Source organism: Misgurnus anguillicaudatus, chromosome 8 (assembly GCF_027580225.2).
Source record: "Misgurnus anguillicaudatus chromosome 8, ASM2758022v2, whole genome shotgun sequence".
Taxonomy (NCBI): domain Eukaryota; kingdom Metazoa; phylum Chordata; class Actinopteri; order Cypriniformes; family Cobitidae; genus Misgurnus; species Misgurnus anguillicaudatus.
The window spans coordinates 5,692,921-5,707,240 of NC_073344.2; the positions used below are offsets into that span (position 1 = coordinate 5,692,921).

The following is a 14,320-nucleotide window of genomic DNA, read 5'->3' on the forward strand; positions in this document are numbered from 1 at the left end:
GACAGAGGCGTCAGTTTGAGCTGAGCTCAAGATCTGAATTCATCTCCAGCGTCACATCTGTTATTCGCGTGAATGCAGTCATGACATCAGTAGCACAGCTGCGGAGTTTAAACTGCGCGTAGATTAAATTATAAACGACGCATCATGCTCAGGTGGTCTGTTTTTCAAACTAAAGGAGATAACACAGCCTGCGCGTCAGAAAGAAAACATTCGTATGATTAACAAGGTACGTGACTTAATATATGGGGCCATTCAGATTACGCAGTTGTTTGCACGCGCGGATTTCAGCACTAATAATGAATGCCTGTTTATAAATGCAATCAAAGCGTAGTGCACATAGACGAAATACTCGCTAAATCCAAACTTATTCATCGAGATATCATCTGCAGTAGTCAGTATTTATTTTTCCTTCCCTTTTAAGGACATTCTAAGTGTAGTTATGGAGGAAAGCAATACCTGTGAATCAGTCCCAGATTTGAAGGATCTAGAGGTAAAAGTTGGGAGAAAGACACCAGAGGGACTCCTGAAGTGGATGAGAGAGGACCACAAAATCATCTGTCATCATCAGACTGAGAATAATGAAACAGAGAAGAAGGGCCTGGATGAGAAGATCAGAATACTGAAATTGGAGATGGTAAGATCCTTTTCTAAATTGGTAAATCTCATGTCAAATAGAGTTGTGATAAATCTAACCCCCTGTCTTTGCACTTTGCATATTAAAATGTAAACGTGCATGAAATTGGTGGATGGTGTGATAACTTAAGTTTGTTGACTTTGTTGTACATTATAGACTCCACACACAGCTGACCCATATGCTAGCTGGTATAGACATGCCCTGCGGGTTATGTGCCCCATTTATACCAGCATGGATGTGCATGTGTGTTTAAGTGTTAATATACATTTTATCACCCAAATGTAGTTTCTCTTTGTCATTAAGAGAAAATAACCACTAAATGTATTTTTCTTAAGTGATTTTATTCTATCCTTCAAAAAGCACTTATATGATTTTTACTTGTAGGTCCTGTTTAGCTCCTGGCTATTTGTTGATATCGTTTGTCACATATCTATAGAAAAGTTCCCACACACAATGTTTGCATCTTTTCATAACAAAACTCCCAAGCAGAAACTCGTTGTTGTTTTCTTATTTTGAAGGGTCCCAACCCACATTCCACAAACCAAATCAACCAGACACAAAAGAATTTCTCTCACTGCTGCCAAAAAGTAAATTGCACATTAAAGGTTGTCATACCGGCAATTATAGTTTTGTTAACCAACAGCCATATTTCTTGCAACCGCATATCTTTTGTTGATGCTTTTTTATAAGTTGTATGTATTCATATTGTAACGCAAACTAACTTTCAGCTCTTGGGGCAAATGCGCCCTTATAGCTGTATAGAGTATTGTTGTACAGTAGTTAGGGAAATAAGCTTGTTTCCCAGTGGAATGTGGAGCTATTAAGGAAATGGACCCTGATGTTGTTGCTATGGTGCTCTTAACTAAGTACTACAAAGGCATTAAAGCTATCATGAAGTATGCTACTGCCACCATTACCGATTTGTGCAAGGCAGCATTATTAATTTGTCATTGTGATGATCACTAACATGTCAGTGGTTTGCACAAATTAGTATAGACAAGCCTAAGTTTGGATTTTTATGCAGAACAACAGCAAGAACAGGTTTGGCTTATACAGAATTTTTACTGGAAGTGAGTAGTACATGACAAAACAGACTTTTTTACAAATCCAATAGTCTGCATCTTGCGTCACTTGCAATCTAGTGTACATTTGGTGTTAAGACATAATTCTGTGTTTACTTTGGTTCTGATGCCCTTTCTATTAGTCATTATGTACAGCAGCAACCCAACTCTCATAGCACTTTATTTCACAGTGTGTCACACATTGTCACATACACACACGCAATTTATTAATGGGCCACAATATAATAAATGTGATAAAGTGTAGTCAAGTTTATATGTACCATTACAAAACTCTGAAAGTCATGTTTAGGAAGTCCAACAAACAGCTTGTTATTTATGCCACCTGTGAACTGCATGAAGAAAGAGCGAGAGGGAGGTCTCCTCAATGACTTTCAGCATCTTGGCCGACTGTGAATGCAGCTCTCTCTCTCTCTCTCCCTGCTTGACACACAGATGGGAAACACAGGGGATGTTGTACTGACAGATGGAGGAAAGGGAGATGACTCTCCAGTCTCAATAAGAGGGGAAAGAGAGAGAGGGGCATATGAAGGTTAGATTTAAGGAGAGATAGATGATAGGTTGACATACTGTATAAGAGATCCTGCTAAAGAGACACTCCAGGTTTTTTTAAATATGCTCATTTTCCAGCTCCCCTAAAGTTAGGCTTTGATTTTTATCGCTTTGGAATCCATTCAGCTGATTTTCGGGTCTGGCGGTACCACTTTTAGCATAGCTTAGCATAATCCATTGAATCTGATTGGACCGTTAGCATTGCGCTCAAAAATAACCAAAGAGTTTAGATATTTTTCCTATTTAAGACTTGACTCTTCTGGAGTTACATCGACAGAAAATTAAAAGTTGCGATTTTCTAGGTCGATATGGCTAGGAACTATACTCTCATTCTAGCATAATAATCAAGGACTTTGCTGTCGTACCATGGCTGCAGCAGGCGCAATGATATTACGCAGTGCCCGAAAATAGTCCCCTGCTATTGAAAGTAACCAAAGGCGCTATTTTTGGCCGCTGCATAATATCATAGGTTGAATGGATTTCAAAACGGTAAAAATCAAATGTTTCACTCTAGGGTGGCTGAAAAGGGCCTATTTTTTTTTAAAGTGGAGTGTCCCTTTAATCCAATATTGGTGTGTTTTAGACGAAGAACTTGTATTGACCCAGCAAGAAAAATGCTGTGTGTGAATTTCAAAATTTTATTTATTAACAAAATAATTACAGATTTTAAAGAAGCTTCTCAAACACTTTCTTCATCTGCCATTGTTGGTAAGACAAACAGAAATCCATCATGACTGAGCAGTGATGCTGTGTTGGTTGTGATGCTCAAGCAAAGTGATATTCTGAGAGGCCAGTTTTAGGCCTACCTATCTGAATGGCCTACCTATAATGTGTGATCTTGTTTATGAAATCCAGCCTAAAGTCTCATTATGAGATTTGGAGCATCAAAGTTTGATTACAATCAATGATTTCACTTTAATTTTAATTTTAATCTTTGACATGACCATACTCACTCAATATTAAAGGGGACATATCATGAACATGCTATAATTGGGTCTCCAGTGCTTGTATCAACCTAGAAAATGCGAAAAATAACATCCCAGTATAGTTTTGGTAATCCATTCTCTGCAAGCATGCAAAAAAATAGGTCATTAAAAATCTGGCTCTTCTTGTGATGTCAGAAGGGGATCTTATTATAATAATATAATAATATATAATAATAACCACGCACTGCCATTTAGTGCAGAAATCAGCTCATTTGCATTTAAAAGGACACACATACAAAGTGGCAATTTTAACAAAATTATCTATGGGGTATTTTGAGCTAAAACTTCACATACGTACTCTGGGGACACCAAAGATTTATTTTACATCTTACAAAATCTTTGTGAAATGTCTCCTTTAAAGATATCAAGGTTATAATTTCACAGAAAATTCTTTACATTATGTGAAATAACAGTAAATGACGAAAAATGACTTGACTAGCTGGTTTTTCACAGACTGGGTCACACATATACAGTATCTCTCTGTATATTTCACCTTTCATACTTTCATACTTCACCTTTAATACTGTACTTGAATTTGTTTGACATAATAAGAAGTTGGTCAGTTTTAGCATTAATCTTATTGCCAAACTAACTGCAGCGGTTTTACTGTACCGTGTTTAAAAATGGCATGGCCAAAAATGGCAACAATGGCAAAAAGTCAACATTCTTCACATACTTGACTTAAGGCTTGAAAGACTCCCTATCTCTGAAGTTCTTTTTCTAAACTCAGAGACATGCCATTGCATTAAAGTTAAATGACTACCATATAAATTAGGCAGCGGCTATTTACACTAAGTGCAAATAGCATTAGCTACTATTTACACTGAGTGCAAATAGCGATAGATGCCATTGACAATAAGTGAAAACCGCATATTTTCTTTGTAATAGATGCTATTTACAAGTAAAAATATATTTTCTATTTACTCTAAAAAAGTGACAATACCAGCATTGTCTTAGCGATATGCTATTTATAGTAGGCGATAAGTTTTATTTAATTAATAAAAGTCAATATACACTGATTAAAAAATTAGCAAAAAAATGTAAATAGTAAATTAAATGCTATTTATATTGGCAGAACTCTTCACCTCAGTTATTTTTGCAGAGGAACAGGGTGCAATAATAACGTAATGTAAATGATTATATATATTTATTAACCTACCAATAAATACTTATTATTAATTCTTAATAAACACTCCACTTTTCCACTTTTCAAAACCTTTTCGATGTGATAAAAAAGTGAGAATAGCGAGGTCGGCAAAAGGCGGATTCTAGCCAGTGACATCGTGTCAAAATCCAGTTCCACAAGACCTTCCCTTCTATTGCCTACACTGAGTTCAGCGCATCTTTTTTAAACCTATTGCTCCAACCAGACATTGGTGCGCAGAGTTAGTGTACTCAGTGTAAATAGACACTCTTATAAAATGATGATATACTGTAACTATGCTACTAAGTATTATGACAAAGTGGTCATTCGTTGAATTTTCATTAACAGTACACACGCAACACACACACACAGGCCACAGCTACTGTGGGGTGATATTCAACAGAGCAGGACACCAAAGCATGGAAAATGAGTTTTGCAGAGCTTCAGTGATTAGATGTATGGTTTTAAGGAGTTGGGGAAATGGAAATCTGCTATCCGTGAGAATTAAGAGGTTTGGGCAGCGTGAGTCTCAGACACTGTGGAATGTTTTCCCTCAGGAGAGTCTGTGGGTCACACTGTGGCTTTCCAGACTGGAAGGAGGGAAGCTTCAGATCATAAAGACGGTTTAACAAAGGTGACTGCAGCAACACTATATTGCATAGGGTTATACTTATAATGCTCTTTGTAATGAGGTTTTTGCCATAAAACTGGGGCCATAATGTTCAATGTAGTTGTCAAAGAACCGACTTAAAAAGCCACAGTTTGTTTTACTGCATCTTTCAGGATGTTTGTACTTGAAAACTCTCTTAGAAGTTCAATTGATCCTTTTTAAGCATTGCTGTCACAACCATGCACTGAATGTTTTTCTATTCTGTCACTTCCTTTCTTGTCTTATCACAAGCATTGAATTTTAAAGTCTAGCTATTTTTGCAAACATACTGTAAATGTGACACTACTGAGCCAAACCCGACTTTTTAAAAAAATATGCAGTTCTGGAAATCGATAGCCTTTACAGAGTTGTTTCAATTAAACATCTGATCAATTCTGAATTGATATAACGTAGTGCTCCAGGTTGTTATTGGATAGGCATTGGTATATATATATACTATTTGTACTGTACAAATTTGTAGTTGTAGTTTTATATAATGCATTTTCCCTTTTAAATTTGGCTCTGCTCCCCAACCCTTTTATGTCTCCCACGCTCTCTTTTTCCAATGTTCTACTCTTTTTTTTCTACTGTAATTAGTGTGGTTGACGTCAGCAGTCCTCAATAGCCTTTAAATTACACAGCAGGCCTGCACATATAGGATAAGAGTTTAATATCCATATATGGCAGTGTCTATAAATGTAAATGTATTTTTAAATCTCATTAGGGCTGAGTTTATTGTTTGTCTGCATAAATCCGTTGAACCACCTGCTATCATCTGAGATTTACTAACTTTTTGTCATACACTGTATTGTATTAGTGGATTATAATCACAGCATGCACCACAGAGCCACTTTAGGATTTGATTTGGGTCTTTTTTGTTTCTATTTCTTTAAAAGGCAACTTGAACAAGTAACTCATTTGGTGCAGACAGGGTAGATCAGGTTTAGTGGGAGCTTTCAAAGGAAGTACAGCATGTTTGATGAGCACTGTTATATATACAGGCTTGAGAACTGTTCAATGAGCTGGAAGAGTTCAGGACTATATGTATAATTTTAACCCCTAAGCATTTGAAAATCTAAAAAGTTGCCTAATTATGCATCCTAATGTAGTTCTAATGGAATTTCTTTAAATTTTGATGGATGTACCTGATAAAATAAAAATCCATTCCAAAGAAGGATATAGTGAGGAAAACCTATTGCTTCAGGTCCAACTGAAGGATCAATAGCATCCATTTTAACTTTCCATTGATTTCACCAAACAACGCCACGGAGGAACCTGGCAGACTTTAATGAGTATAAATTATATGTGGTTGTGCATGCATAAGATCCCTTCTTCCATAAAAATAAGTATGCTTATATTACCATTATGACTAACATTTATTTCATTACAGATTTATTGGAATTTCTGTTTTTGAAGCATTTTGATAAATGGATAAAATTAAAGGAATACTCCACTTTCATAAAAAACATCTTGCACTAGTGATATGCCCCATTTTGAGATCGTCCTATTGTCAGCATATTAGATCACCAATACACGATAGTATGGAGAGCAGGGCAGTAGTTTACTTATTTATTTATTTGTTCATTCTTTACTCATTTATGACAGGTCACTTGTTTGATGGACAAAAAAGAAGCAAGGGCAACACTGTCATGACCGCAACCTTCTTAATACTGATGCCATTAATCCGAGCTCGGAAAAGCCCATGCTCTCTAAAATTTCCTGCGTGCCAGGGAGCGAGAACAACACACTCACTGGTTTTAACCCTCTGCGCACTAACAACGTCTCTAGTACTAGCAAATGTCAGAGCCGCGCTTATTACAAGCTCAAAGCGTCCATGCCGCGTGCACGATACTATCGTCTATCGGCATAACCCTATCTTGCACTAGCCGTGTGACGTGCCTGCACAACCTTACGTATTACGTGATCACGTCAAAAAGTGACGCGTTACATATGTGAAACGCACACTTGAGGACCATTTTAAACAATAAACGGACACAAAGACATAAATTATTATCATTCTACATACAACAACATCAAAACACTCCTCTTTCTCCATACTTGTAAACACTGGAGCGGTAATATGCCTAGTGCAAGACGAAATGATGTGGTTTAAAAGTACTTTTTTGTGAAAGTAGCGATCGTTTCGCTAGATAAAACCCTTATGCCCCAGTTGGAATCGTTTAGAGCCCTTTGAAGCTGCATTGAAACTGCAATATTAAAGCTGTGAACTGTTAAGGTCCACTAAAGTCCACTATATTGTAGAGAAAAATCCTGGAATGTTTTCCTCAAAAAACTTAATTTCTGTTCGACTAAACAAAGACAAAAACATCTTAGTTGACATGGGGGTGAGTAAATTATCAGATTTTTTTAATGAAAGTGAAATATTCCTTTAAAGGGTTAACCAATAATGAAATTCATTATTAAGTCATTAATTACTCGCCGTCATGTTGTTCCACACCCGTTAGACCTTTGGAACACAAATTATGATATTTTTGATCCGAGAGCCTTCTGACCCCACTACAAACCCACATAGCGATGTTCATAGTGATGTGCAAAGTCTATACTTGTGTTCCAGACGACATACTATACATTATGCACTTAAATTATGCACTATGTACGTACTCTACCATTACCATAACTACTTAACACATCAATGAAAATCTATTTGTACTTGCCCAGTATGACCACAGTCACCATCAGACTGGAGCATAATCATCTTTGCAGAGACGATTTGGTTCACAAATCTGGTAGCCCATCCCCTCTTCTGCCTCGTAAGCAAAACTGCAACATTTGAGTGCATGATGTCTCCAGCGTTAAACACTACATTGTGCATCAGCGTCTTGTTGGAATTTTCAGTGTAAACACACTACTTATATCATTTATACAACAGAATGGCTTAGAATAGTGCATATTAACTATGTGATTTGGGATCCACTTTAAGAAGTTTATTCTTTCTTTTGTTGATAAGTAATAGGCAGGCCCACAATTGTTTTCAGCTCTGATTACCACATATTATTTATGTTTAAATAATACGTTTTACAGGATCGGCAGATTTTTCCAAATAATCAACAGGGAAAATGTAAAAAAGTCGGTTTTAGACTATATATTGCTATTCAGAACATTTCTGACATTAGACATTATGTTTAGATGTGTCAGATGAAAACTACTTAGCCCATTTGCTCTGACTTTAGGAAGAGCGGATGAGTGCCTTGCAAGAGAAATGGATGTAGTCAGGAAGATCTATAAATCTTAACAGCATTTACTGTAATGGACCTCCGGCTTCAGTCAGCACCAGACAGCAATCATGCTTACAAACCCCAGATCTCTGTACAACTATCAGCACTTATCTGAGCACTTTAAGAGGATTAATCTTCTGTTTTCTTGGCCTATTGCATTTTCTCACTTAGTGTTAATATTGGTTATGAAAACAAATTAAAAACATTTTAATTGTAAATATAAATTTGATTAGAAAAACTAAAGTTAAAACTGAAGAACCTCTATATGACTAACTAAAGTTAAAGTTTTTGACAAATCATGTGAAACATTATGGAGCCCGTAAGGGGACATGGAACAAAAATTAAATAAAGTTTCGCGTGCGCATGTGAATGTATCGCACACGCACGTGAAACTTTCGCTTTCATGTGCGCACCACGATAGTTTTTTAAACTTTAAAAAAAAATTCTGCAATGAAGGTTTTGCGTGAGCACATGAAAGTTTCACATGAGCACATGAAACTAAACTTTAGATTTTTTTACGCTAATGTCACCTTAGGGTCTCAATAGTAACATATCTAAATATTTCAGTTAATGTATTACTTTGGGCAGTTATATAAATTTACACGGAAACTAAACTACAAATATATAGATACAAATTGAACTAAATTGACAAATAGTGTTTTTATATAAAGCTACTGTAACTATGACCCAATTTTACTTCTTACATTTTAAGAAAAGGTGTCTTCTCTTTTGTGTACAGGCTTGTCTACGCGCAGCAGACGTCAAGATCTTGAACCAGTTAATAGCATTACACGAGGGCATTGAGGCGGTCAAATGGCTTCTGGAGGAGCGTGGTGCCCTCACCAGCCGCTGCAGTAGCCTGACCAGCAGCCAGTACAGCTTGGGGGAAGGTCCTGATACATCTTGGAGGGGAAGCTTGAGCAGCCTGCAAGACCCCCATGACAAGTTAGACAACATTTCCATCGGCAGCTATCTGGACACATTAGCAGACGATCTAGATGAGTACTGCCCCTCCAGCGGGACTGATTCAATACTCTGTTCTGCCCCTATTGGGACGGAGGTCCCCAGAGGTAGCGGAGGAGGAATGAACGGCACCACTGGATCCGGAACCAGATCTCCACAAGTCAGTTCCAATGCTCCTAAAGACGAAGCTCAGGTTTGGAAGGCGGTGTCTGAGACTGGGCGACCACACCCTCCTGTCAATCATGATTCTAATAATGCACAGTCTAAGAAAGCGCTGAAGCAAATGGTTGGCTCAGACTCACCCAGGGCCTGTCTGGCTGAGAAACTGGGGAAGAATCTAAGCCCTAAAGTGAAACCTTACAAGAATGGCAAAGTTGAGCTGGAGACCTGCAAAATGAACGGCAAAGTTCAACTGGAATATGACGCACACTGGCGTTGGGTGCACTCCCAGGATGATGTGACATTTTTGTGATAATGTACATTATTTTCAAGCCAAAGCTATTGGCTTGACCTGATTCTCGGTTCAACACTGAGCTTTTGTTTCGTAGACTTTAATTTTGGTTCCTGTAAATCACAGAGGTGAAGAGGTCAGTAAGAGTAATAGAAAGACGCCTGAACTCATCACATTATAGGAATGTGTGGTCAAGATTGAACAATCTAGATTTAATTATCATCAGTCAGAGTTGTGTAGATGTTTATGCGCGCATGTTTAAAAATTTTCATTTCTTTTTGGAAGTCATAATCTTTTCTGAAGTCTATCAGCTAAATTTTAAGTATTTATTAATGAATCACATCATTTTTTCCAAATCAGTAGTTTATGGAATACTGTATAACTCTTAAACGGTTACTTAAAGGTTACCTAAAGGTTCTTAGTCAGGGTCTATGGTGCCTTTAAAGGAATGGTCTACTCATTTTCAATATTGAAGTATGTCGTTGCCTTGGCTGGGAATTGTTGATGCATCCCTCTATCATCTGTGTGCGTGCGCGTGGGCGCTGGAGCGCGCTGCGACGCTTCGATGGCATTTGGCTTGGCCCCGTTCATTCAATGGTGCCATTTGGAGATGAAGTTGGGGGTGACCAGACACATCAACGTTTTTCCTGTTTAGGGCGAGTGGTTGTACGAGCAAGTTTGGTGGTACAAAATAAAACGTAGCGCTTTTCTAAGCGGATTTAAAAGAGGAACTATATTTTGTGGCGTGGTGGCACTTTTGGGAGTACTTCGACTCGCCTGAAAAGTCCGCTCCCCTTCTCCCTCTCATAATGGGAGAAGGAGGGTGTTACTGTGCCGAGTCGAAGTGCTCCCAAAGGTGCTGTTGCGCCGGGGAATGTAGCTCCTCTTTTGAATCCGCTTGGAGGGGCGCTACGTTTTGTTTTGTGCCACCAAACTTGCTCGTGTGGCTGCTCGTCTTGGATGGGAGGAACGTTGATGTGTTTGGTCACTTCTGGCTTTGTCTCTGGATGGTGCCGTTGAATGAATGGGGCTAGGCTAGGTGCTGTCGAGGCGTTGCGGCGCGCTCCGGCGCTTGCGTGCGCGCGCGCAGGTGGTGGAGGGATGTATCAACAATTCTTGGTTGGGGTGATGACATATTTTAATATTGAAAATGAGTAGACTATTCCTTTAAAGGGACACTAATTTTCCAGCTCCTCTAGAGTTAAACATCTGAGTCGATTCATTTTTTATTGTAGGCATTTTAGATATTTTTCTCTTTAAGCCTGATTTAAAATCATACATCTGTCGTCGATAGTAATCAGTCCTCAAAAACCTTCAAGTTATCAAAAATCTAGAGATATCCACCTGTTTCTTGACGTAAATGTGGGTGCCGCCATCTTTGAGCTTTCCTGTTTATGACTTCCGGTGAGCCACTAAAGCTAATGGTAGTCTATTGCAAAAAACACAAGTGTGCCATTTTAACTGGCTGTTTAATGTTTATTATGAAATCCACAATTTGTGCAGTTAGGGGTTGCCATAATAGCTAATACAAACGCAGTAAATCTTTACAAAACATTTGTTTTAACCATAATCCATGCACAAGAACTGAATGTGTGTGTGGCGCACATGCACTCATGATCTGTATTTACAAATCCATCCAGTGAAACCTTTCATAGATTCTGCTACTATATATTATTACAAAGATGCCATTACAGTACAGAATACGACATAATCTGCTTAGTTTATGTTTATAATAGTTCGTAATGTGTTTGAACGTACTTTTGTTATGTTTTTAAATGAAAAAGCAAATACTTTAAAAAGTAAGCAAATAATTTCATAAGCTCCACAGTGTCATAAAATGAAAACAATACTCAATACATATAGTTTAATATGTTTATTATGGTTTGTTCAAATAACTTACAATATGTTGAATGAGAAAGATACTGCCGACTGTGTCAGACCGCGTAAAACTTGACGTGTCGCCATAAACAAGTCCATTAAAAATTGCCGTTTAAAAAAACCTCACACCATAGTGACAGTTGTGACATATTAAACCAACCCCTGAAAAGTTAAAAACACGAAGTCTTGGTAAATTCCATGTACAAACACTCGACTGACTTTCCAATTGTAAAGATACTGGTAAGTCTCACATTGAAGACCCGTCACCTCCTATCAACAACACGAAATGATTGAATATTCATATATCAAGCCACTTCTTAATTTCATCCTCACACTGGTTCATACATGGCAGGTGTAGTAAATATTAACTGTTTAAATCATGTTTTATGCGTGCTCCCACTTTACTGTTTTCTACCGGCTGGCTTTTGAACCGGAAGTCTCTCACTGGAAAGGAAATATGTCACATCACTTACTTCCGGGTTCGAGAAAAGGTGGATATTGCAACATTGAGGGGCGGTTTCCCAGACAGGGATTAGACTAGTCCTAGACTAAAATAAATTTAAGAGCTGTCCAAACTGCTTGCACTGACATTTCTTAAAATACATGAGTGCCCTTTGTTTTGCCTCAAAATGCACACAAGTAATGTTTTTAGTAAGGCATGTTTGTAAAAAATAGTTACACTCTAAAAATGTCTGGGTTATTTTTGACCCATAATGGGTAAATATTGGACGGAACACATGCTGGGTTAAAAATTACCCCATGCTGGGTCAACAATGACCCAATGTTGGGTTGTTGTTATGCAACCATTGGCTATAATAAGCAGTTGGGTTGAAATAACCCAGAATGGGGTCAATTTTTGGCCCAGCACCTGTTCTGTCCGGTATTTGCCCATTGTGGGTCGGAAGTGGCCCAGACATTTTTAGAGTGTATATTTCCTAATTAAACTAAGGCCTAGTCCTGGTTTAAGCTAATCTCTGTCCGGGAATCCACCCCTTTATCACTTAAATCTCTTTATTTGTCTACAGATTGCACAAATGCTCACATTTGAAAAGAACATCCATCCTTTCCACAATATATTACTTAAAATGGACCAAAGTTCAAAAAAACAATCCAAGAGGTTGAAACCACAGCGATTTATTTTGTTACTTTATAGAGTGAATCAGTTTTTTATGCTGCGGCTGACCATTTTTGCCTGTAACGGAAAAATGAATCGTAGTATTTTCCTTCAGCTTAAACTCTGACAGGAGGGAATGTTTAAATCATACAGTTTTACTACCAAAGTTTTAAATACGGCATCTCAGAATGCTTTGAGTTAACATCTAAAGGTCAAAGAACAAATCCATTCTGAATACCAAGTATGCTCCCATCTGTTACAATGTCACCCTGTTAAAGGCAGAGTCAAAATCAACAACTCTTACAGTTAGTTGCCTTAGACATAAAGGGCCGGTTTCCCGGACAGGGATTAGACTAGTCCTAGACTAAAATAAATGTAAGCGCTGTCCAAACTGAGAACAACTTGCATTGACATAATTATATAAAATACATGAGTGCCCTTTATTCTGCATCAAAATGCACACAAGTAATGTTTTTAGTAAGGCATGTTTGTTAAAATTTCATAATTAAACTAAGTCCTAGTTCTGGTTTAAGCTAATCCATGTCCAGGAAACCGCCCCGTAATCGTACAAATTAGATTATACTTTTTTATTTTAATATATTTATATATATGTAAACTCTGGGTTTGCTGTAGATAGCTGACTTCCATAAACTTTGAGGCTTAAGTACCAATATTCAAAGGCTCTGATGATCACAGACCACTGGAGCTTTGTGAAAGATGTCAAATACTCTGCACAGTTTCTTTGAAGTCCTAATGTTCACACTATACAAATGCATGGAGGTCAGTGGTTGTGCTGTGATCTTTGCTTTTGTGACATTATTTTCTTGCTATGTAGAGATGGGAGGATCTAAATTGCACTTTAATATAAAGTTGCTCAGAGATGCTAAATTAAGCTCTCCCTCTCTCTCTTTCTTTCTCTCTTTTCTCTATATACATAATGTTTGAATTGTCACAGTGTTACTATGTTTGTATGCCAAGAGAACTGCATTGATTGTTGTAATATATTTTTGTCTAATTAACAGAAGCACTATCAGTATTCAGTCAAATAACATAGGGCGTTGTGTAATAAAACATGGTACCTGACGAAATGATGACAATTTTGAATTCTAAACACATGAAACCTCTGTATTCAGTTTGTATTTAGTAATGTGTGCAGTGTATATGCATTTATTGTTTTGTAAAGAATAACAGCATTATAACAAACCTCCGAACAGTCCGTTCTCTTCTCACAAACACCCACTCTCAGTGAATAATGTCTGTGCCTTTAGGAAAGGGTTTCCATGACTACCGAATAAGTGTGCAACTTGTGCATGTTTGTTGCTCAGCTGTTTGGTTAAGAGTCGGGGGAAATGGAGACATATCTCAGAAGCCACTGTGGTAAAAGGTGAGAAAGAGATGGATTATGGGAGGGAACGGGTGAAGAGAGTGAAATTGTATGAGCATGATCCAAAAAGAGAAGAAACGGGGAGATGAAAATTGCATTTGTTGGAGAGAAATGTAATATAAGAAGGAAACATTGCAGTCAGGAGGCCATGGGCAAGAATAGACACAAGGCAAACTTCCATCCAACTCTGTGCACGAAAGGACTGCGCACATTATTCATCTGCATATACACTCACCTAAAGGATTATTAG

At 37.8% G+C, this 14,320-nt stretch overlaps 1 protein-coding gene across 1 annotated transcript; it reads left to right on the plus strand.

The window, feature by feature from the left end:
• The first annotated feature begins 87 nt into the window (after window positions 1–87).
• Window positions 88–13,889, plus strand: lurap1 (leucine rich adaptor protein 1). Its single transcript, XM_055213526.2, has 3 exons — window positions 88–226; window positions 422–634; window positions 9,020–13,889. The coding sequence occupies exons 1-3, from the start codon at window positions 215–217 to the stop codon at window positions 9,713–9,715; spliced, it is 921 nt and encodes a 306-aa protein (XP_055069501.2). The 5' UTR covers window positions 88–214; the 3' UTR covers window positions 9,716–13,889.
• Window positions 13,890–14,320: the final 431 nt, after the last annotated feature.